Source organism: Glandiceps talaboti, chromosome 1 (assembly GCF_964340395.1).
Source record: "Glandiceps talaboti chromosome 1, keGlaTala1.1, whole genome shotgun sequence".
Classification (NCBI taxonomy): Eukaryota; Metazoa; Hemichordata; class Enteropneusta; family Spengelidae; genus Glandiceps; species Glandiceps talaboti.
In genome coordinates, this window is record NC_135549.1 from 24,991,419 (window position 1) to 25,016,051 (window position 24,633).

Below are 24,633 nucleotides of genomic sequence, written 5' to 3' on the forward strand. Positions count from 1 at the left end.
GCCTAGGGTAAAGGTTGACCAAACGCCTGACAAACGCCAAACTGACTGACAGACTGTTTGTTTGCCTGCACTTAAAATACGTCAAAACTATTCAATTAACATTTTAAATGCAGCAACATGGCGCAAAGTATTTCGACGCAATGGCTGTGTATTGGTAACAAGTCATCAGACGTTCCAGACGAGCAATGTCTTGTTGATTTCATCGCTGCCTGCACTCATACATTATTTCTGACGTTCTTTTGCGTTACTATCGCTGTGCTTGGGTGCTGTACAGATTTACGCCACTTTACACCACAAATTGTAAGGCTATTCCCAGGTCATAATTGTAAATGGATACTCTCAGCACTGTTATGTCTAACTCTGCTGTGTGCCGTAGGGGAAGGCATTTTAACAGATCTAACGAGGAACGATGTAACACAACCAAGAATGTATGGCCCTCAAGTTGTAGCACTGGTGACTGGACTAGTAACCTTGGTGTACTATCATCACATGGAATATTGGAATCGTCCTGGTTTAGCATGGTTATTACTATCCTACTGGGTGATATCATTAGTTGGAGAAGGGGTCAAAATGAAGTATTTATTATCACAACTTGAATTTGATATCAGGATACTGAGGTTTGATGTGATTATGGCCAGTGCTTCATTGTATACTTGTTGCCTCGTTGTGGAAATCAATTTATTGCGGACAAAGGTAAGATTTGTGCGACATATGACTTCTTGACTGTTTACCTATCCATAAGCATTGCAAAGTTAAGCACGGTTTCAGAAGAACGCCAATAGGTTTCTGGGTTAGGCTGGGTTCTGAACACGTTCTCGCTTTACCATGGATATCAAAATCTAAAAGCTTCCACGTGACGTAGGAGTTTCCAAGTCATGCGATCTTGCAAGGAGTGGGCGTTTAGTTTTGTTTGGCTTACCAAATATACACTGTGACACACTAACTTCTGACACATTGCATGTCAACTCTTACAAGGGTCAGGAGGATGATTGTGTGAAATACAAACAATGTACCGTAATGTTGCAATGTTTTGAGATTGGAGCATTAAAATGTGGTGATATAGAAAAACACATGTTGTACAATGTGTTTGTTTTACAGGACAACTCACAATTTAGAAGCTGTGACTTCGCTGTGTTTCGTATAACTAAGCTTAGGAAATAAGTGATAAATTTAACAGCAGTGAGATATGTAGAAAATTCTAAATAAAAATCAATTAAATCATAGACAGTAGAGGGTCTCCCCTCTACTGTCTATGATTAAATGTTAACCAGTGTGGAAAGGAGGATTAACACTAAGTCGGAAGTGCGGGATAATCCACAAAGATGCCAAATAATTTTTTTTATAATGACAGCGATTGCTTTTCAATATGCCTAAATCTCAACAAAATTTCAGTTGTCAGTTGAACTCGACGTGTTATTTGTTCAAAAGTGCTGATATTGTCATAACAGTAGGCAAACACATTTGTCTTACGACACAGATGTCACAAAACAATGGAACGTACAAGTATTGATTTCAAAACCCATACAACATGTTTGCACACATGTCCAAATAATGACTTGCAAATCAACTGCACAAACGATTCACCAATCACGTGTTTCACTCGCATCAATTCGAAGTTACAAACGTCACTCCAAAACACAGAAAGGTCAACACTAAAGAATAGTTAAACAAGTCAGTTTGTTTCATGGCATTGTTATTGTTGACTACATTGCAGCCACATCTATCGCAAAAATAAGTTTTATTCAGGCTGCAATACAGACTTGGTTCGTCAACCACAAACTGCAATACACAGACTTGATTCTTCAACCACAAACTGCAATGCATAGACACAACATACGAATTACTTTCCCATGTTATTAGGTTCAAGCTTTCTCTTGAGATCTCAACAATCCATCCTTATCCCATCCATTATGTTGGCCAAGGTTACCGTAGAAAGTTGTAATCTTTCCCCCCTTCATTCCAGTTGTTTCGATTGTGTTACCATGAAAATGAATCCCCAAGAGACACGACGAAAAAATATATGTATTTCAAACACGGTCATACCAATCTCTTGTCACGGATGACATTTTGGTGGATGAAAAGGCTGTTTGTTCTGGGATACAAGAAACCACTAGAGATATCAGATATAGGATGCTTGTCAGAAGATTTTGATAGCAAATACCAATACCAGCTATTTGACAATGCATACAAGGTCGAGAAGGTGATTATAATCTAGGTCTCAAATCCGAGAGGTTCATACATGGCACATTTCGTATGTATGTATGTATGGATGGATGGATGGACGGATGCGCGTGCGTCGTGCATGCATGTATATGATGTATGCATGTATGTATGTATGTATGTATGTATGTATGTATGTGTGTGTGTATGTATGTGTGTATGTATGTATGTATGTATGTATGTATTTATGTAAACGTTTGTGTGCGCCTTTGTGTATGTGACAAATTATGGTAATATAGATGTGATTGACAAGTATATGTTCTATAGTCACGTACCTCGTAGAACTATATATCCACCCCACTATTTATGACGTGATTTTATTCGCCATTTGGACATTACAGGAAAGAGCAGCGAAACACAGCGTGCGGCCTTCTCTGTGGCGAACCTATATAAAAGCATACGGTATAGAAATGGCAATTGCTACTTTTGTAAAGCTACTTGGAGATACATGTGCATTTATACCACCGATTGCTATAGGTGGTATCGTAGCTTATGGTACTGCAGTTTACTATGGCGAGGATAAAACTGTGGGCAGTGTAAGTTGTGTATTCAAGTTATCGTTCTATAGATACATAATACGAATCCGTTTGTGATTTTTTTTTGTATGAAATTGCTTGTATGAGGTATTTGTAGTGCCCGTGAAGAAAACTGAATTTATTACTTGGACAGTCACAACAATATTCTCTCTCTCTCTCTCTCTCTCTCTCTCTCTCTCTCTCTCTCTCTCTCTCTCTCTCTCTCTCTCTCTCTCTCTCTCTCTCTCTCTCTCTCTCTCTCTCTCTCTCTCTCTGATACAACATGTCACTCTGATACGACGTGCTAAAATTAATAAGCAATTACACATGCTACATTTTTTGCTACTTTTAGTTGCTACATTTCTTGTTACATTTCAGTACTGCAACTACAAGCAGTCACACAGGCGCCATTGATGGCTCATTACTTCCATCTAGACACAATGTCGCAAGAAATTGCATTCATTCATACGTCTTGCCATCTTGAAGTGCAGCATGTACATTTTCGTATTGATGTCTATGTCGTTTTGTCAAACAGAGTCCGTGAACACTCACATTGAATGTGCGGTGTATGGTGATTGAAAGATGAAAATAAAAAATAGATTAATATTTCAACATTTTCATTTCTTACTGTGGGAATATCTACAGTTATCATATTATGTCACAGTTGGTGAATTCTTTGGAAATGGTTTTGTACTGATTGGTGTAATGGCCCTGGGAGTGTTGGGAAGGTTACTGTTCACTAACTATGGACAAGTTGGGGCTGTCGTTAAAGGAATACATTTACGAACAGCATTGCAGGTTTGTGAAATTATGTCAGAGAAAAGCGTTAAATTCAGTTTGATATTGCAGTCGACGTTATGTTTGTGTTATTATATATCTCGCCCACCAACATATAAACAAATATATCATTCTAAACCATGCAAGCTACCATACAAATTAAACAATGGTATTGGAAAAAAAGTGAGACTGATTTGGTCGTTTTTGCATTTCCGGCGCTTAGGAGACACTGAAAATTCATTTTCTCATATCCTGCATTGCTTTCCAAATTAGAGTTCAAATGGAATTTCTGGTTGAGAGTAGGCCTGCTGTACATACCCCGAGCGAGACATTGTGAGAATTAGAAGTAAACAACACTTACGTATTCACACCTGAAGCAATTCTCAGCATGTTTGGACAGGGTTTGAAGAGGTATGAAGCTTCTAACTTTGTATAATTCCCATAATGCCTCTCCCTATTGTACATCAGGTCTCCTCTGAGCTAGAACTGCCAACTCATGCTGAGATGAAATCTGCCTCACCTACAGCTGTATTTCCCTTATAATAAGTATTCATAGCACAGTCATCACCTATAATGATTTAAAACATTAAGTTCAAAACATTGTATAGGAGAAGGATAAAGGCGTTTTTACAGACGTTTGCCATGACTGACACTTCAATGTTTGCATTAATATTGTATTTGCAAACTTCTGATACATTTAGTATATGTGAGTTCTCAATAAGGGGCATGAATTGCATACACCATTTATACGGTTTGTCCAAATTATCTTAAAAGTCACAGACGACTATGTAACATTTATACCTGTAAAATGATGTAATTTGCTGTATACTTTAAATATAACTTTTCTTAAGGCTTTCTTGTGCGCCATGTTGATACAAAAATATATGTTAACAAGTGATCACTTCCTTTTAAAGGCCTATATATATGAGAAGTCATTGCATCTATCGTCATGGACACTGTCAAGTGGTGAAATGACGATTGGAAAGATAACTAATCATATGGCTGTCGATGCAATGGCGTTACAAGTTTTCTGTGAATATTTTCAATTTGGTGCGACGATACCATATCAGGTACGTGATTATCATTATTGCCTTCCGGAAAGGTTATTTTAGTGGTGTGTGTGTGTGGGTGTGTGTGTATGTCATCCTTTTTTCAAAAAAGGCAGGCTCAATTCATACGAAATTTGGTACACATATCCTTTATAGTACATGTAATTCCAAAAACTGATTAGGTTTTGGTAAACATCCTCTTAGAATATTAATGAGGTATATTTGCATAAATAGGGATTTTCGGTAACTAATCTGAATAATGCGTGGTGGAGGTTATGCCTTCATGAAAAGGGGAAGGAGACTGCAACACAAACTGGAAATGAAGGTGTTGCCACTGAAAACAACAGTAATTTCAGTGGGATACTCTAAGAATGTAAAAAAGGCCACAGTGACAAGATAACTATATACATATCTTATTGCCCCCCCCCCTCCTCACCCCTATATCAAACTCAATTGTGATTTTGTTCGAATCCGTAGATTATTGTGACACTGGTATTACTGTACCTTGAATTAGGAGTATCAGCTCTAGCAGGATATGGTTTTGTTGTATTGTCTATACCAATGCAGTATATGATCACTCGTTACATGGCGAAAGTGCAACAATATGTTTTGGTAAGTATCAAATGTGAAGTAGTTTGAAACGTGCAATTTATTCACTACAAAATTGAGCTGATTACTTTTGTAATGTAATTACAAACATTATCTCTTCAAAAATATATTTTCTCTTCGATAATATACATAATACCAAAATACTAAGTGTGCAAATCAAAATATTGGTGTAATTTTCTAATCTTGTGATTTAGACATATTCTGATGAACGTTTGAAGAAATCTCATGAATTACTTCAAGGCATTAAGTTGCTGAAATTATATGGCTGGGAAGAAAGGTTCTGCTCAGCAATAGAAGATGTTCGTCGAAAAGAAGTAAATGCCTTGTTGAACATAGGTGTTCAAACAATTATGCTAAGTAGGTGTCTACAGAAATCTTAACGTGAACGTGATTTCACTGTGTTTAATAAAAACTTTGATCTTAATTAAACAAGATAAAATGTGTTGGTTTTGCCTATCAGTACTGAGCTGCCAGCGATCAGAACTTAGGCGGAAGTGACATGTAGGCCTTGCAATGCACCTTCCATTAAACTATCGACTATTTATATTGCATTACGTCATTTCCGTTTAAGTTCTTATCTATGCCAGCTGGGTACTGATAAGTAAAGGTAAATTAAACCAACGTGTTTTGCCTCATTTGGCATCTAATTTTTATCAAACTAATGAATTCAGAATGTGTACTAATTGAACCATAGCTCTGTGTCTCTTTCTTTTTGTTTATATGGTTACCATATTTATGAAGTAATTTTTGAGAAATTAATTGTTGAAAATGTTGAGCCACTGATGATATTTAGTATGTATTGTGAAAATATCAGTACTCAACTACATATATTCTAGAGAGTCTGCATGATTGTTTACAAACATCTCAAAGTTTTCGTCCGTTATCTTGAGATTTTCTCTGCCTGTTAAAAACAAATGACTCGAGATTTTGTATAAAGAAATACATACCAACATTTGTAACATGATACGTTTAGTCCTGAAGCACCGTTTACATAACTAATAAAGTCCGGACATTTTTCACTGAAAATGCTCATTTATAAGTAAACTGTTGCTAACCTTCGATTCTATATCTTTACTTCAGCATCAACCTCATTGTTAAGCCCAGCATGTATATCATTTATTGTAAGTACAATTTTTATTTCACCTATTTTAATAACGAACTCCATTTCTTTGACACTGTGAAACTTGGCATTTTCTGTTTTTACGTGATAAAGTCTTACTGTTGAGTTTGTGAAAGATATAGCTTCGAGTCCTAATCAAACGTGTTGGCAAATACCTTTATGGAATACACCAAGGTAACTATTTCCCTGAAAATCAATGTTCTTCCATTCTCTCCAAACTTTGCCTTGTGAAAGTTTGTTGCTTTTTGAAACATTAAAAGACATTTGAGGGTTCACTGTTTTGTTTTCACGGACATCATCAATCTTATCTTATGTATATGACTTAACACAGTATCTAGTGGCCATATTGAATTCTAAAATGACTAAATTCTGATATCATTTTGACTTCTATTTCAATATTCTGTACTGTGACCCCAGAAGTTTTTATTTATTTCAGTAGATAATAGGTTGGAATTTTCTTCAATTTAAGTAACAGCCTTAGTTCAAAGAGTTTATTTCCGTGGCACATATACATTAATATCAAAATAACATTTTCTTTTGCTCAATAGATTGTAGAATTATCAGTAATGTTACTGAATCCTGTTCATTATCTCCACTTTGTGAATTACAGTCATTCGCTGTTTATTCAGCAATTTCACCAACACCATTGACACCAGAACAGACGTTTGCAACATTGGCATTGGTGATTCAACTTAGTTTACCAATGGGAACCATACCAATGGTGCTTCGTACTTTAGTAAATGCGATAATCTGCACAAAGAGACTACACAAGTTCTTCAATACACCCGAGATAGAATACTTACAAAATGGTCGTTTGCCCGTAAAGAGGGGTTATACTGATGTAGATGAGTATTGTGAAGATATTGACAACAATTTGGTAAATATATCAACCAAGCAGGCACGTAATTGATTGTAATGGTTAAGTTTACAACGTAAATCATGAAAACTGAAACAAAATATCGACTAACTGACTGACTGACTGACTGACTGAACGTTACTAACACCCCCCCCCCCCCATTGCTACATGTCATCGTCTGGCACAAAAGCCAACATTCCTACACTTTCTTTACGCCGACGGTGAGCTACCATCATCAGTTAAATGTACAAGGACAAGACGTGAAGGTAAACCTAACATTTGTGCGTTCATTTAGATATTTTAGAGATAAAACTATACTTCAATATTTGTCACGCCAGACGATAACATGTTGAAATGTTAATTAGATTATTTGTGGAACCAGACGATAAATAAGATTGAGCAACGTCTCTGATATATTTATCTGGCCACACTATAAATTGTTGGTAAGATTTGTTATCGAGTCAGACGACGTTTTGCTCGAGGTTTTTGGATTTTCGCTGAAAGTCATGATCATTTACCTACTGGAAATTAAAAGCCATGTTTCCTACGGTTGGTGATTGTGTGTTGTGCTCTGATGAAAAGATGAAAGACAAATGAGGCAGTATCAGTGCAAAATAAAGGTGATGGTTGTAGTGTTGGTGGTAATGGAGGAGTTTCATATCTTAATAACAACTGTTGTATTTTGGAAAGACCTATTGATAAACTAACTAACATTTAACATTTTCTCTGAATATGGTTGTAGCTAAAGGATAGTCAGCATGACAACAGTGACACTACTGGTGATGGGACTATCAGTAAACAATATATAACCATGCAAAACAATGATGAGTCCTCGTCTGACAGTCGTTTGAGAAATGGGCGACCAGAGTATGGCACGTTTGAAAGTGAAACACATCTTACTCATAATGGGTGCACATCAGACGTGCCTGAACACATTGCCTTGCAGGTAGGTCCTTTGGTTAGGAGTGTAGCTAGTGTGCTTCTCTGTCAATCTGTCTATCTTATTACAAACATACATGTATGCATGCATACATACATGCATGTGTGTGTGTGTGTGTATGTGTGTGTGTGTGTGTGTGTGTGTGTGTGAGTTCGTGGGTATGTCTGGTGGGATGTGTGTATGTCGGTTTTAGGTTCCAATATGCGTCAGTAATAATGAATGCTGCGGAGTAATACATATTGTTCCCGTCGGCGATATTTTTCTTTATTTAGCCGAGTAAAATATGCATGACCTAAGAGGGCCTTGTCATTACGAGTCGCCAGTCCCCTGTATCATGTGTATAATCCTGCCGAATAAAGAAAAACATTGGCGAATAATATAATTATATATACCTCCTTAAACACAATTTATGAAAAATAATGGGAATGGCGATTTGTAACATTTTTACTAATATTTTGAGCCCCACAAATCCAATGACGTAGACGCGAGTTATCGTGACGTGGGACAACCAGTGTACATAACCCATATTTTAAGTTCAAACACAACAATTTTGTTTGTGTATGGTAGTTTGCCCCTCTTTTGTATTGAAGAAAATTTATGTAGAAAGGGAAAAACTGGTTTGTTATCTACCTTTCTCTTGTAGATTACTGATGGTATTTTTTCATGGGAAAGTGATGGAGTCGTACCAGTGTTGAAAAACATCAATCTGTGTTTACCAACTGGTTAGTGTATTACTGTTACAGTGAAATATTCTTAAAGTAGCCATATGGTTGAGGATTGGGTATTCACTTAGGGGATTTGCAATTCAATATGAAACAACACTGGCCAAGTCTGTGTTGTAACTCAATACATCGCAAAAGATTAATAAATGTTGTTATTGTATGTACAATAATCTCTTTATTCATTTTTTGCGTTTTGCATTGTGTTGAGTTACAAACACAGACTTGGTCAATGTTGTTTCTGTTTGAATATTCAAATAGGAAGCCATTCTAATTTTTTTTGATAAATTATAAATCCCAAATGAATACCCAATCCTCATCCATATGGCCACTTTAATATATGCTAACCGTGTTTTACAACAATATCAAATGGAAAAATCACAAACTTTCACGTATAGATTGAAGCTAAAACCACGTGCCAAAGCGTTGACTATATACGTGTTTGTTCGAAAATGTAAAGTTTATATTTTATTTCTGTTCATTACCATTTCTAAATGATTTTGCATGTATTGATAGGTTCTTTGAGTATGATAATTGGTATTGTTGGAAGTGGTAAATCAAGTTTGTTGTCAGCCATTTTGGGAGAAATGGTCACACTATCTGGCTCAGTGGAATTCAACAGGTTAGAACAATACTTGTATGCTAGAAATGGATATTATCGTGACATGAAAGATGTTACATGCCATCTTTAATTATACCAATGTCTGATCAAATTCACAAATTATCTAATTTACAAACTACATTGGACAATCCAAATGATGCATTTCTGGAAGTTTTTACCAAAATTAGTACAATATTACGTATGGAATATTAGATAGGGGAATAAATTTTCTAGCTATGGATTTATTATAGTTTCACTCATAAATAATCAGTCCCGTTGTGTAAACGACTTTATCACGTTACCATCCGAACAAACATATACCCGGGACTTACTTTCCTTATATAGTAATTTAACAGTTTCATCATATTTCGTAATTATTTACTTGTAGATTCAGTAGGAAGTGTTGAATGAAAAGCAACCTCTGTCCTTCTATCCATGTGTTGGTCTTTTCATGTATGTGTTAAATGCTTAGACTTTTTCAAAATGTGTACACAGTTATTTACAGGTTTCTGATATACCTGAATGTGTTCATTGTTTAGGAACAAGAACCGTGTTTCATATGTTCCTCAAAAGGCATGGATGCAAAACGCAACATTAAGAGATAACATCCTGTTTGGACAACGATTTAAATATGACAGGTAAAATCAGTCTACATGTCACACACTTTTATTATAAATACCCAACTATATGATATATGCTTGTATACCATTTGTAGTTTCTGGCTTTTTATTTACAAACATATGGTATATAGTTCCCTGTTCAGTGCAGGTTGAACAACTACGGTTGTAATGTGGCGTATTTACCACGAAACTGTGTTGTGAATACAACTATCACGAATAAAATAATAACTACACCGTTCCATGTATAGCAGTGCACTTTTAGCAAAATTGGTCATTTACGAACTTCAATATCTTCCGTTGTGTACCTGAGATTCAATGCATAAAGCCCACGTATCGAATTTATCTGGATTTACACTCATCTATGTATACATGTATTAATGTGAAACCATCGGAAGGGTCCACCTGATTGGAACGTTTTCGTGTCTAACAATACTATCTTGTTTGAAAAATAATAACACCGTCAGGCAATGGATGTCACTTTTGTACGTTGTTGTCGAACCAATTCACAATAAACCATAGGCAATGGATTGGAGGCTCGGCGCGATAAGTTTACAGTGTGTCCTATACTGATGATATCGGTGAGATATGGCATGTTATCAATTGATGTGTCTTCTCTGTCTGACGTAGATGGCTTCCTTTACTTTACTTTACGTTTTAACCAGTGCTACTCTTTGGCTTGAACCGTGTATTATCTCATGACAAATTGTGGCTGGTCTTGTTGCAGTGGCCAACTCCAATGGTCTTGTCCCTTTTGTGTGTTCTTTGAATCAGACGTTAATTTACTTTGCGCGAAAAGTTCACGTTATAACCTAAGCTAATTATATGAGTGCTACATGGGATGATACCATTTTATCTTCAAGAGAAGTGAGTCTACAACACATTGTTTTATATCCAGGTGACACAACATAATAATAATTTTCATTTTACCTCAGATATCAGTCTGTCATAGAGGCATGTGCCTTACAACCAGACCTTGACATCCTGCCAGCTGGCGACATGACAGAGATTGGCGAGAGAGGGATCAATCTCAGTGGAGGACAGAAACAACGAGTTAGCATTGCTAGAGCTATCTACAGTAACACAGATATTGTTTTGATGGTATGTAGTTTTCCATATATGACTTATTTAGCATGGCAGGTCACAGAAGAGTAAATAATCTGTGTATTTGCAGTGCATGTAAAATAAATACATGCACATAACACTTTTGCTCCTTGCATTTAGTTTGTGGAGGATTGACCTGGTGTGCCTTGTTCACTCAATATTACGTTCCTTCAATTGTACAAAAGTGAGGTGTACTACTGTTTGCACATATCCAACAACTGCACTTATTCATCATTGGAGATAAGTTTAAAACTAAAATTCTACAAAATTATATACATATTTATTAGGTACATTTGAATATTCATGTATATTAGATAAGCCATGTGATGTTACATGCTTTTGTGCGCGTTTTTATCGCTGTTTTTATTTTGTTCGCTTAAGTTTATTTATATTTGTTTCTTTGCTTTTTTTCTTGGTTTGTTTTTCAAATGAAGTGTCTACATTGTAAGGAATTCTTCAGTCATATCTAAAGTGCATTTGCTTTACTTTTAATTCAAGATGTTGTTTTATTTACAGGACGATCCTTTCTCGGCCCTTGATGTACATATTGGCTCTCACGTTATGGAATATGGAATCATGGATTTACTTTTGCGTGCGGATAGAACTGTTATCGTTGTTTCCCACAGAGTACAAAATTTGGATTATGCTAATCTGGTATTTAAGAATCTTCTTTATATCATACAGATATATTATGTATTGTTGTAACAGAAATGGTAAAGATTATACAGTCCTGGTTCAGGAAATAAAAAAGTGTCGAGTTATAATCACAGGCGTTTTCTGGTTAAGACTATTTTACAACGGCTTTAATGGGTATTCAATGTCTATATAAAGGGCTCTTTTCCGATAATATATTTTATTTATTTATAAAGAAAATGAATGCGGCAATGAACCTTTTTTCATCTGCTTCGTTAGCGGTTCTATTATCACTATATGACCTTACCACATACTTTTGTTTAGATCATTGTGTTTAAATTGTCGTAGATGACTACTGTCTTAAGTCTAAAGAATTTGAGTCGGACTTTGATGAACAGACAGCCGTCTTAAATATATATATATATATACATCTTCAACGTCCAGGTTTGGTATAAAGAGACTATAATAAGCAGTGTAAATAGTGACGGACATGACGTCATGAAAATACCTCCCTCCTCTCTCATGGCACATGTCGTTCTTTGAACAGGTTATTCTAATGGAGAATGGAGAGGTGTCTCGACAGGACAACCTACGTGAACTTAAGACCAGTAATCCAGAACTATTTGCAGAATGGACACGACTGATTGAATCTGTCAGTGAATCAGACACAGGCGGTGCACAAGAGGATGCAGTTCAAGATGGTGACATTGACCAAGAAACTCTTCGCTTTAATGTACCAAGAGTGCAAGATGAGAAAGGAACAGACGAAAGTACGTAGCATACTTTAAATCCCTTGAAGTTAAATAACTGTTCTAAATATCAAAAATGGATTAATATATCCCTGAATGAATCAGGTTCTACAATAAGTATGCAACCTTGTAACATAATGTTAGCAGTAATGTTCCATCTAGTAATAATGATATAATTATTCTAAAGTGGATCGAATGCGTATCCCGATCAATTTCCATATCACTGATATGTACAGAATGCAAACAGATAATATAAACGTATGTCAACAGTGTGTACATGATTAGAATAGCTCTCCTCCAAATGAAAATTCATGTGTTGGTAAATGATGATATGGTTGTGGCAAAGTAACATTTTCAAAATTGATACCATAGTTCTGTACATATGACATCTTACGCACATCAGTAAGAAAATGTACAAGCCCCATTGAACAAGCACTTGATATTCAATATAGATCAGTGCAAATATCTATTTTAATTGGACAGTTTAATCATCGTGTGTTTCTTTTTTAATGCTGACTTCTTCATCATTTCTCTCTCTACGTTACACCATTGGAATTGCTAGATTTGGATTCTACTGGTGCATTGATATCAAACGAAGAACGGGAAAAGGGATCGGTGTCCTGGAAAATATACCTTGCCTATGCAAAAGCAGTGAAATTACCTTTGGTCGTTTTAGTCCTAACATTATTTGCTGCAGTAGGGGCGATGCAAATGGCAACCGACTTCTGGCTTGCAGAATGGTCAGAAGCTGGAGTTAGACCACAAAACGAAACTGGCGTAAGTGTAAGTACAAGTATCATTCCTATTCCATACAAATTGATGTCCAGAAACAATATAGACTATTCATTCATCACGTGGACTGTGGTATTTTATCAGCAATGCACTTGATATAATTGACAAGTTCGTTTTGGATTGCATAAACCAACATTCAGTGGTCTCATTGGTATTTGCAGGAAATAGAGCAAATTTTTCATAAGACAAATTCACCAGTCGGAATCCTAACTTTCAAGGGTATTGATTCCAGAACACTTATTCCGCGACTATCTATCACAACCTTGTTTTATAGCTCTGACCACATAGAGGGCGATGTAATTCAAAACATGATTATGATATACTGTATTTATAGCGCCTTTTGGACATCATAATATTAACATTATATTCCACATGCTAAAAGTGTATATGTATAATACAAAGGTCGTTGCACGGGAGATAATAAAGGTCATCAGATTTTTGGGTTGTAACTGTTTGAATATTTCAATATTATACACTCAGGTGGATCCCTCTAGTGAAGTTGTGTATTATCTGAGTGTTTACGCTGTGTTATTACTGGGTTATATTATTGTCACCATTGTTGCAACTAGCTGTAATATTATCTTTTCGCTTCTTGCCGCTAAACGTATACACATTGCTCTATTGCGTAATATTGTCCATGCACCACTGAGATTCTTCGAGACAAATCCACTTGGACGTATCCTTAATCGGTTTTCCTCCGATACAAACATTATAGATCAGGTAGGTGACGTAATCTCTTATACCACGTGTAATTTTGTAGCTACAGTAATCAGGTTATTCTATACAATATATGTTCACAATGACTTTTATTCCATTCCTACTGAAATTAATTAATTAATTAATTCACATGACGTTGTACTAAACATGGATTCCGAGCTCATGTCTCGTAAATTATACGCACTAAGTGGCAGTTTGTTGTTTACTGGTCATTGATTGGCTCATTGGTTGGCAGATTTGCTGGTTGACGACACTTATAGACAAATATACACACACATGGTATAATGTTGGCAGACGGTTTAGTAGTATCAATTTCTATTTGCTGGTCCTCTCGACCTCCGTATGTATGTATGTATGTATGTATGTATGTATGTATGTATGTATGTATGTATGTATGTATGTATGACAGTATGTATGTATGTATGTATGTGGATGGGTGGGTAGGTATGTATGTATGTATGTATGTATACCTCACGATCATTTCAAAAAAAAAGTAGGGCTTGGCCTAGTCTGTAGACAATTATATTGTATGGATTGTATTTTGGCGTATTTCTAAAAAATAAAATCTAAAATAGTTATTTATTTGATAGTAATTGTGTCCACATATACATAACCTAAAACATGGGATATAGTAATCAGCATGTACAGTGCACATTCTGTACAGAACGCGTGCTACACACTGAGCATTCGAACACATAAATATAATCTGACGTCATCGTACGTCGCACACCATGTTTTAATTCTATTTCATCAACAAAAATAGTATTAAAGCTAAATGACACAAAAAGTCAAGACGACTGTTGATAGTCTAGGGTTGGCCCTATGCTCACAAGAATATGGTTTGCATCATTTCTTTTCACCTAAATCCAACTTTAGCTTTAATTACTTTTGCCGATGGAATGGGTATCTGAAAGAACTTTTCAATGTAGAATGACCTTGGACAATCATGTTCTCGGACAGATTGGTTGATTCATTTACATAATAATTCTATTATCATTATTATGTCATCAAAATTGAAGCACACACTATATGTCCATCATGCCCATTATTTAGCAGCTTTGTTTTTCTTTCACCTTTTACAGAGAATATGGATGACAATCCTATATGTATGTACACGGTTTATTATGTTCGTATGTGCCGTTGTTGTTAACATTGTTGTTGTACCGATATTTGCCCTACTGATTATACCACTGCTATTACCATATTATCTTATTCCAAAATTCTTTATCAAATCATCAAGGTAAGTTGTTCATATTCCATTACATTTAGGGCTACGTTTTACATTATCATGTGTTATGCTCTAGCAGTACACGTACTATTGAATAATTATGCATTTACCCCTAAATATACCGTATCCCTTATAATACAGTTGTTAATATATGCCATAAATTGAGCCAATGAGAGTGCTGTACAAATTATATGTAACAGTTACATTTGAAATCAGAAGGTAATCACGTTGTAAATATATCTATGTCCGCAAGAGTGGTTTAACCAGTATTCGTATTGTTAAGGGATGAGTTACATACTATCTCCTGCATGAATGGTAAATAATAGAAATATAGTACTTTGATGACAAGCGGCTCATGCGTGAAAGGTCAATAATACAATATAAACTAATTGTACGACGCACGCACCGTTATGTGGACGTGAGGATGGTTAAATATATGCATCTCAGGAGTATTACAACATATGATGTCTAATGTAAGTCGTCGCAAAGTCGTTCACTATCCTTCATTCGGCCATGCTGAATAATATATAATGTGTAAATGATGTTAATGATGCTATAATTATTTTCATCATTAGAGAACTACAGCGTCTAGACAGTATAACAAGATCCCCAGTCTTTGCACAGTTCTCGGAGTCACTTGGAGGACTGCAAACAATACGAGCATACAGGTTGGCTGCTGATTAAAATTCATTACACTTTAACGTTCGATTTCATTACTCATTATCCTTCAAACTATATAAGCCAATATCTGATAATATATCATCATCATCGAAAGAAGTATAATTCATTGACTTATGATCTATATCATAATACCATAATCCCAAACATTCATTAACTTATCAAAGACGCTTTTTAGCACAACTGAACACATAAAGTTCAGTAGTGCTATAGGCATGGCAAAGTGTGTGTGTGTGTGTGTGTGTGTGTGAATAACTTGAAGTCAAAAACCTCTAGGCCGATTACCATAATATTAAATGGGTATATTACCTGGCTGTCTAGTTGGGAAATTGTTCAAATCTAAGTGATCTTACCACAGATATGTGATTTGGGTAACAAAATGTGATTTCTGGTATAAAAAAAACTTGAATTCCAAAACTACTTGGCAGATCGGTCTGAAATTTGGTGGAAATTACAGATTGAGAATTGTTCATGACATGATAATCCCAAAAGTGATATGCAAATTAGGGCTTAAAATGAGTCTTTTTTGTCAAACATTTATAATTCCAAAAATACTAAGCAGATTGGGCCACAGTAACCTTGAAAATGCCCTTACCAACAGCCAAATGAAGGTTTACATTGCAAAGATGAAAAATGGGAAGGGTAGGTAAGTGTATAATGATTCCAAAAATGTATGTATATATGCATAGCAACACAACCATGCCCATAGCAACAGTCAATTGAAGGTGTATAGTATAAAGATAACGGATTAATAGTCAGGCAAGTAAACATTCAAAAAACGTAAGCAAATATGCCTGGCAACAAGACCATGGCCATAGCAACTGCCAAATACAGTTGTGCTACAACGCTATTGGCACTATTTTTAACTATTTTTTAAATCTTGATAACATCTGGCCTTTTAGTTATTTCACCATAAATAGTCCTCCTCTATGTAAGTATTACAGTCGATTACAAGGTCATTAACACCGAGCATTCCTTGCACAGGGATGAGGCAAGATTCAAGAAATATTTGACTGGTCGGATTGACACCAACAACACTCCCCATGTATACGTACAATTTAGTTACAGATGGTTAACAGTGCAAATGGTAAGAATATCTAATAATATATTTTAAAGCCCATTTGATAGCTTATTGTTAATCTGATAACATTGACTGGCACATTTCATTTGAGCTACAAATCTTCACTGACTAGTGCCTAGAAAGTTCAACTAAACCAGTTGGTTATCTGATCGACTTGACATACATTTGATGATATATACGACACCTTCTACTTAACCGTTTATTATAGCGTTTTAAGTGAACGTACAATGATCAACATTCACCACTAATATTGTCAAACTGTGGTAATTAAGTAAACATATATTGAGTATTTTCCGTTTTTGCAATTTTAATTTCTTTCTAATGATCCTAATCAAGGAGTTGGTAGGAACTGTTTTCATACTGGCATCTGGATTATCTACACTAATTACGTGTGTACTGGGTAATCTTGAACCAAGCTTAGTTGGGCTTAGTCTTTCTTATTCATTTTCAGTAAGTTGCGTGATATTGTTATATATCTTCAATCTATCTATATGTATCTATCTGTATATATATCTGTCTAGCTGTTTGTTTGGCTGTTTATGCATATATACTAGTATGTGATTTAGCTATATATCTGTCTATCTGTCTACCTTTCTATCTATCTATGTATCCATCTACCGACCGATCGATCTATCTATTTAACTAGCATTCTGATTAAAATCAGATGTGGTGAAAGCGGCTAAATGCTTTAGTTACCTCTATTTCCATCGTTTTGTGTCGTTTGTTTTCACTCGGAACAAAAAAAAATGACACAAAACGATGGAAATAGAGGTAAAGCATTTAGCCGCTTTCACCACATCGGATTTTAATCAGATTGGATTATTCCTATCTCAAGCAACAAGATCACAAGGCCCGACATTGTCTTCTTGCAATTGTACTGCAGTTTCTAAAGAAAGGTTATCATGCACATGCAAAGAAGTATTTATGTAGTTAACCTGTTCATTTTTTTTCAAAATAAAAAAAAACAATGTTCACTAAGTTAGTACCACATACAAACTTACATACGACCTCGGACTTTGATGAGCCAAAACAAGTTTTCCTGTTATGTGACATCATATCGTTTCCTTTGTCGATAAACACTCTTGCACTCTTGTGTAAGATTGAAAATAGAGGTCAAGTCATGCGTGATTCTTACTTGTGACTTACACAGCTTGTTGGAAGACTAAATTGGTTGGTTCGTATGGTTGCAGAAATGGAAATGCAAATGAATGCAGTTGAGAGGGTGGAATATTACACCCGCATCAACTCTGAAGAATATCGAGGTTAGCAACACAAAATACATCTAATATCTACTACTTGCTCTGCCGTGGCAAATCATGACAATCATCAAACTTAAGATTTCTTTGAACCCAATTGTGTGTTGGATATTGCTTAAAATGTCACATTCATATACTCTTTTAGAACGTCTTTCAATAATTCACTAATTCATTCATTCATTCATTCATTCATACATACGTACGTACGTACGTACGTACGTACATACATACATACATACATACATACATACATACATTCGTTCATTGATTCATTCATCCATGTAGTCAGTCAGTCAGTCAGTCAGTCAGTCAGTCAGTCAGTCAGTCATCACTGTCGAGTACAATAATGTTGTGATTTCTTTTAATAATGTAACATTTCCAAGGTGCATACCACACATCTTCATACTTATCACTTACCATAACACCAAACATATGATTTAGTAGTCTCATCTGGAAAACATGTAATACAAAACAAAAACTCAAAGCATGAAACACCCAAAATAAATTATAGAGTTATTTAATCGGAACTACAAGAACTGTTCAGACAGTTACCGTATGTGCAAGCATCCTTACCACAAGTACTGCTTCCACAATGGCTTTACCTAATCAATGTTATATTATTTATTTTTACTTTAGGTATAGTGAATCCACCTCACGATTGGCCAGATAAAGGTAGTATCGACGTGAAGAATATATCAGTACGCTACTCTGTGGATTTACCACCAGTTTTACATGACGTGAACGTTAACTTTGAGGCTGGTCAAAAGGTAATTGTGTACATTCAAAAAAGTTAGTTTTTTATAATGGAGAATACATGTTCCACTTGAATGACAGTCATACTGAAGTTGACAATTGGTTCATTTAGAAGACATTTAGTAAAGTAATCCAGTATAAATGTTATGTTTTACTAGATCGGAATATGTGGACGGACTGGTAGCGGTAAATCGTCACTTACCCTCGCTCTCTTCAGACTTGTTGATACATTTCAAGGTAATCTTTATCCCAACCTTTGACATTTTATGACAGCGAATAATTTATTCAACATATGGAATGGCATTTGTTTCAGACATACCACATCTATGATTATACTAATATATGCTAATTTTATCGCCTTAAACGTAAGACATATATGATTGTTGTCATATTCATGCAGATTCAAACAATTGATGTTTTGGCACCCAGAGATTGCAATAAATGAAATAAATATCAATCACCGAATATTCAAAGCAAACAGGGCATACTTCAAGGTGAAGTATTGTTACTTGGTGTAGTTTAAAGCACCATAATCATAGACATCATAGACAGAATAATTTGTGCAGTGTCACTATTAATATGGAATTCTATGAATTCACAGCGTGTTAATTAATGGCTCTACCCTTGGAGGGTATAGTATATTCCTGTTCTTGGTGTAGTCCCATAGTTACAGAGTGTAGGCCTATTATTATGGAGTTTAGTCCTATAGGTATGGAAGGTAGGTAATACAACAAAAACAAAAATATGAATAACTATCATTCACATATTTTAACGAGCATTACATGTATACATGTGATTTTCTCAATACAACAGGATCCATCATCATAGATGGTATAGATATAAGCCATGTACCATTGTTGACACTACGTAACAGATTGGCTATAATTCCACAAGATCCTGTACTCTTTGCTGGAACTATAAGGTAATATCAAAACGTGTTGTAATTGTACATAGCTATTATGATTGTTTGTGATTTGGGATTGACTTCAATAATCATTTTAAAATGTAAATGTTAATTAAATGTACTTCTCTCTTACCTATCTTTGTCAAGGTATAACTTGGATCCTGAGATGGAATGCAATGATAATGATCTATGGGAAGCACTAGAAATTGCCCAGTTAACGGACAATGTTCGAGAGCTCGATAAACAGTTAGGTAAGAGATGGCTGTAATATTAATGAGATGTAATATTACAATCTCTCATGGGTCCATGCATTCTAATAACGTATGCATTGATATGATATCCTTGTTCAACTCCGTTGCCAATTCGGCACTTCACAACATCTAGCTGTCATTTCACTGTGTCCCACAGGAGAATGAAGTGTATAACATGTTTTCTTAAATTCTGACTAATACATACACACTTCTGTTCAGCTACTTTTTATACTTCTTCTCAGAAGCTGCTCCTTAGTTTACATCGGCGTTTGGTTGTCTGTACCTAGCTTGAGTCTATGAAGAATTGTTCCCGATTTGATGAGATGATGTTTTCTTATTTTAGTGAGATTTGCTTTATTTTCCCAAAAGTTCAGGTTTTTCATTAAATATTCTGGCTATATAATTCATACTGTTCAGTCTGTCACTGTGTCAGTCATTTTATATGTAGGGTCCGCTTTTAAAAGAAAACTACCACCTTCACGCTTGGTTTTGAATAATAGATAGTATTGCTTTTAGACATTATATTATATTATATTGTATGTGTTTTGCCTCCTGATTGGAAATATTCGTGAGAACATTGCCTGGAGAGCTAGAGAATATAACTTTTTTTTTAAATGTCTGTATATGTTCTGCTTAAATTTACATACGTAAGCTTATCTAACTCTGGTGACAGCGTTTCTCAAATTCCGTCCTGCAGATTCAGATGTATCTCAAGATGGGGAGAATTTCAGCGTTGGTCAGAGACAACTATTTTGTTTAGCGAGAGCGTTTCTTAGGAAAGCCCGAATTCTTGTTATGGATGAAGCAACAGCGTCTATTGATATAAAAACGGTATGTTATTAATACAATCGAGCACGGAAATGGTTTGACATCTACGAACAATCATATATGATTCAAGCTGCAACAATAAATTGATCTCGAAATTCCAACTTTGACCATTACAGGGTGCACTTGATACACGTAAATTGTTTTACAGCAGTATAATAGAAGGCGCCTTTTTGTCTGTTTATAAACACCATTGGAATTTAAAGAAGACATAGATATGCAATATTTCAATATACTTGACATTCGATCTGTATTATTCTTAAAAACATGCTAAGATAGGTAATAGAAATAGTATTTTATATCTTAAAAAACAAAATTCCGAACTCTTATTTAACGCTATTTAGGTGTTATCTTTCAGAAAAACACATACTTTCTTTGGTTTCCTTATTCGTAGGATGCTATATTACAAAAAGTAGTATCAACAGCTTTCGCTGATAGGACCGTGTTAACCATAGCGGTGAGTAAATTTCGTATTAACTCAGAATTATATTGACAATTCGGTATTTTTTGTGATTTTAGATGAGTGGTCCAGTCAATTTTGGGACTTGGACCCTTTTGTTTCAACAGATCGGTAGACAGAAAGTATTCACATTATATCAAAGCACTGGCTAACGTTGTCAGTACGTCGCATTACTTTTACTGCACATATTATAGAAATGTGAAGTACACATTTAAGATTACTTTTACTTAAGCGTTATTTGTATATGCAGCACCGGATATCAACCATTGTGGATTCTGATACAGTCCTGGTATTAAGCGATGGCAGGGTAGTCGAGTATGGCTCACCAAAGATATTATACCGTAACAACGACAGCATGTTTGCTTCATTGGTCAAAAGGAAATGATGATCGTCGCGCCAAGGTTGAATTGTTCATTAGAGTAAGACATCTTGTTGTCCAATATTGTTATTTACATGTTTTTAAATCAATATGACATTACTTAAGCTAACTGTACTAATAGGTATTATTATTAAGTACACTATAATGCATACTGTGATGCTATAAGTATTATAATATATAACGGGTTCGATTATAGTGACAGTGTCGGTTTTGTTGACAAATAATAATTATAATACGTAAGAACACAAGTAAATATGCACAAAATAAACTGCTAGTGAATCTGTACATACATGCATGCACGGCGCAATCACAGTCGAAGATACTGCAATGACTTATATAATTTAATAACCTTTGTTTTAAATGCTATATTTTATTCAAAGTAGTAAGATGTACATTATGGTTACTTATGAAATAGAATATCATATCTCATATCTGTTTACAATACATGCTAAATAAATAAATAATTAATAAATGAGGATATAATATAACGATGTATTTTCGTGTTTTCTTAATTAAACGTTTTGACTCCTTATTAGAAGCCTTATAATAGTAGTAGTAGTAGTAGTAGTAGTAGTAGTAGTAGTAGTAGTAGTAGTAGTAGTAGTTGTTGTTGTTGTTGTTGTTGTTGTTGTTGTTGTTGTTCTTGTTGTTCTTGTAGTAGTAGTAGTAGTAGTAGTAGTAGTAGTTGTGGTGGTGGTGGTGGTGGTGGTGGTGGTGGTGGTGGTAGTGGTAGTGGTAGTGTAGTAGTGTAGTAGTAGAATAATTCATTATAGTGACATGACGTAAAGCATAACAAATCTACAAAAAGAAGTTACAGTACACAACCTCCCAGCTGTCACCTCAGTGAATAATATTTAACGCACGGAGTGAGGAGCTTATTACAGTGACGAAAGTTTATGTACAAAGACAAAAACAGAAGCTATCTACTAATGTATAAGTTATCCCTTCTCTTTACAAATGCTTTTTTCTCAATAAACCTTGCCATAGTTCTCACGTTTCTGGACACCAAGTACATTAGTTTTTCATTGTCTGGCAAATCAGAGTAATCATCAAAATGTACTTTTGGAAGGTCTTCATATATTTACTACATTGCAAAAGGAAGTGTACTTCACTTTCGACATTATCATTACAAAAGGTTCAGATTCTTTCAGATATTGGTTCACCTATGTAACGTCCAGTCTCTATACGAAAAGGTAATACACATGACCTGAACTGAGCCATTAAAGATTGTTGACTACGTGATAAGTTTATGGACACGTAAGGTTCAACACCGTAACTGGTTTTAAAACATTTGTAGGTTCTTAGTTTTGGGTTATGATGTAAACATTCCCAAATATATTGATGGCGTTTAAAGGTCAATGGGACTATTAATCTGTTTTGCCTACTTTGTATATGATTCAATCGATAAATATACACACATGACTTGTACACAAAATGATTATTTGGAAATATAACTTTGTCAAGCTTTTGACTCTAGAAATCAATGACAAGGTATTTTCCCAAAACATATCTTTGATTCGTACTGTATAAAGTTGGTTACAACTACTAGTTATATTCTGCCCTCTATTGTCACGTAGGACTACATATCTTGATATGCAGAAACAAGGATTATTCGTGAAAAGGAACACACTGTTAATCTGAATTTTGCAAATATAGTATGTACGAAGGCCTGATATATTTTTATTTGCAAATATGATAATTTCTTTTCATCTTTTGGTTATCTCTTTCAAAACATGCACATTATACAATTGAAAATACTGCAACAAAAATTGTTTATCCACAAGGTTTTTGAATTGTCGCGTTTTAATCAACAAATATCAAAAACGTGTACGAAAATAAAACCCCCAAAAGATTTATGCTCTTCGCAAAATCATCAACAATGTGATTAAACATGTAAAACAAAGTATGAGGGTAATTACTTGTGGTTCGAAAGGACGGTCATTCAATTCCAGTTTATGGTGCTGTATATCTATTTCCCCTTCTATGTAGTCGGTATGATGCCATAAGGCTCCTCCAACGACAATTCTTACAGACTTTGTGTGCCTTCTTTCAAGAGATTGTGTTTTTGAAGACATACAATTCCTATTTCTTTCTGAATGTTCGATAAAAAAACACAAGTACAAATTGCTGGCTGGTCTGTGATTTTATTTTGTATGCGTGTGTGTGTTTGTCTGTGTTTGTTTGTGTCCGTCTGTGTGCATGTCTGTGTGCGTGTCTGTGTGTGTGTGTGTGTCCTGTTTCGGAAGGTGTCGGTGATAACCATAAGGCCTTTATTACATAATAATAGAAATAAGTTTCAGGCAATCAAACTACAAGTGTCCTATCATAAATGCATTAGAACAGAAGTGGCTATATTCTACGCCACGTGTCAGATCCGTCATTTTTTAATATAAAATACTATACGTCTCGTTATTACATCCTGATGTATGAGCCGGACATACATGCTATTATTAGATACTGACTTGACCATGAATATGCTCCTCCCTCCAGTTTGTCAAGTTTGCGTATGCCACAATAAACAGTGACGTGCATATTGCTTATCCAATACGTCGTCTTGTGCCATGTTTGAATGGAACTGGATATTGCATGTCAGAGAAATAACATATTGTGGATGGACGCATGCACGAACGCACGCACTAAAGGACAGGCGCATTCTAAAACTCCGGGAAATAAAAAAAAGTAAAGTATGTATTTCCAGAATTGAATGGCCATAATATCTGTGAATCACATATGACATTGATTAGGTGAACGCAGGTCAAAGTAATAGAAGAGGACACTAACAAATTCATTGGAATGTTCA

The 24,633-nt window shown here is 35.2% G+C and overlaps 1 protein-coding gene across 1 annotated transcript; it reads left to right on the top strand.

Moving 5' to 3' along the window:
* Window positions 1–117: 117 nt before the first annotated feature.
* Window positions 118–21,839, top strand: LOC144434870 (ATP-binding cassette sub-family C member 9-like). The gene is made up of 29 exons (XM_078123388.1): window positions 118–693; window positions 1,964–2,200; window positions 2,562–2,756; window positions 3,381–3,533; window positions 4,427–4,582; window positions 5,039–5,173; window positions 5,365–5,527; window positions 6,839–7,167; window positions 7,889–8,092; window positions 8,730–8,808; window positions 9,322–9,427; window positions 9,946–10,044; window positions 10,959–11,124; window positions 11,644–11,781; window positions 12,308–12,530; window positions 13,072–13,286; window positions 13,782–14,021; window positions 15,101–15,258; window positions 15,822–15,914; window positions 16,909–17,011; window positions 17,342–17,455; window positions 18,156–18,267; window positions 18,898–19,028; window positions 19,173–19,251; window positions 19,828–19,936; window positions 20,066–20,169; window positions 20,867–21,000; window positions 21,389–21,451; window positions 21,705–21,839. Exons 1-29 carry the CDS (start codon window positions 118–120, stop codon window positions 21,837–21,839), a joined length of 4,749 nt encoding a protein of 1,582 aa, XP_077979514.1.
* The last annotated feature ends 2,794 nt before the right edge of the window (window positions 21,840–24,633 follow it).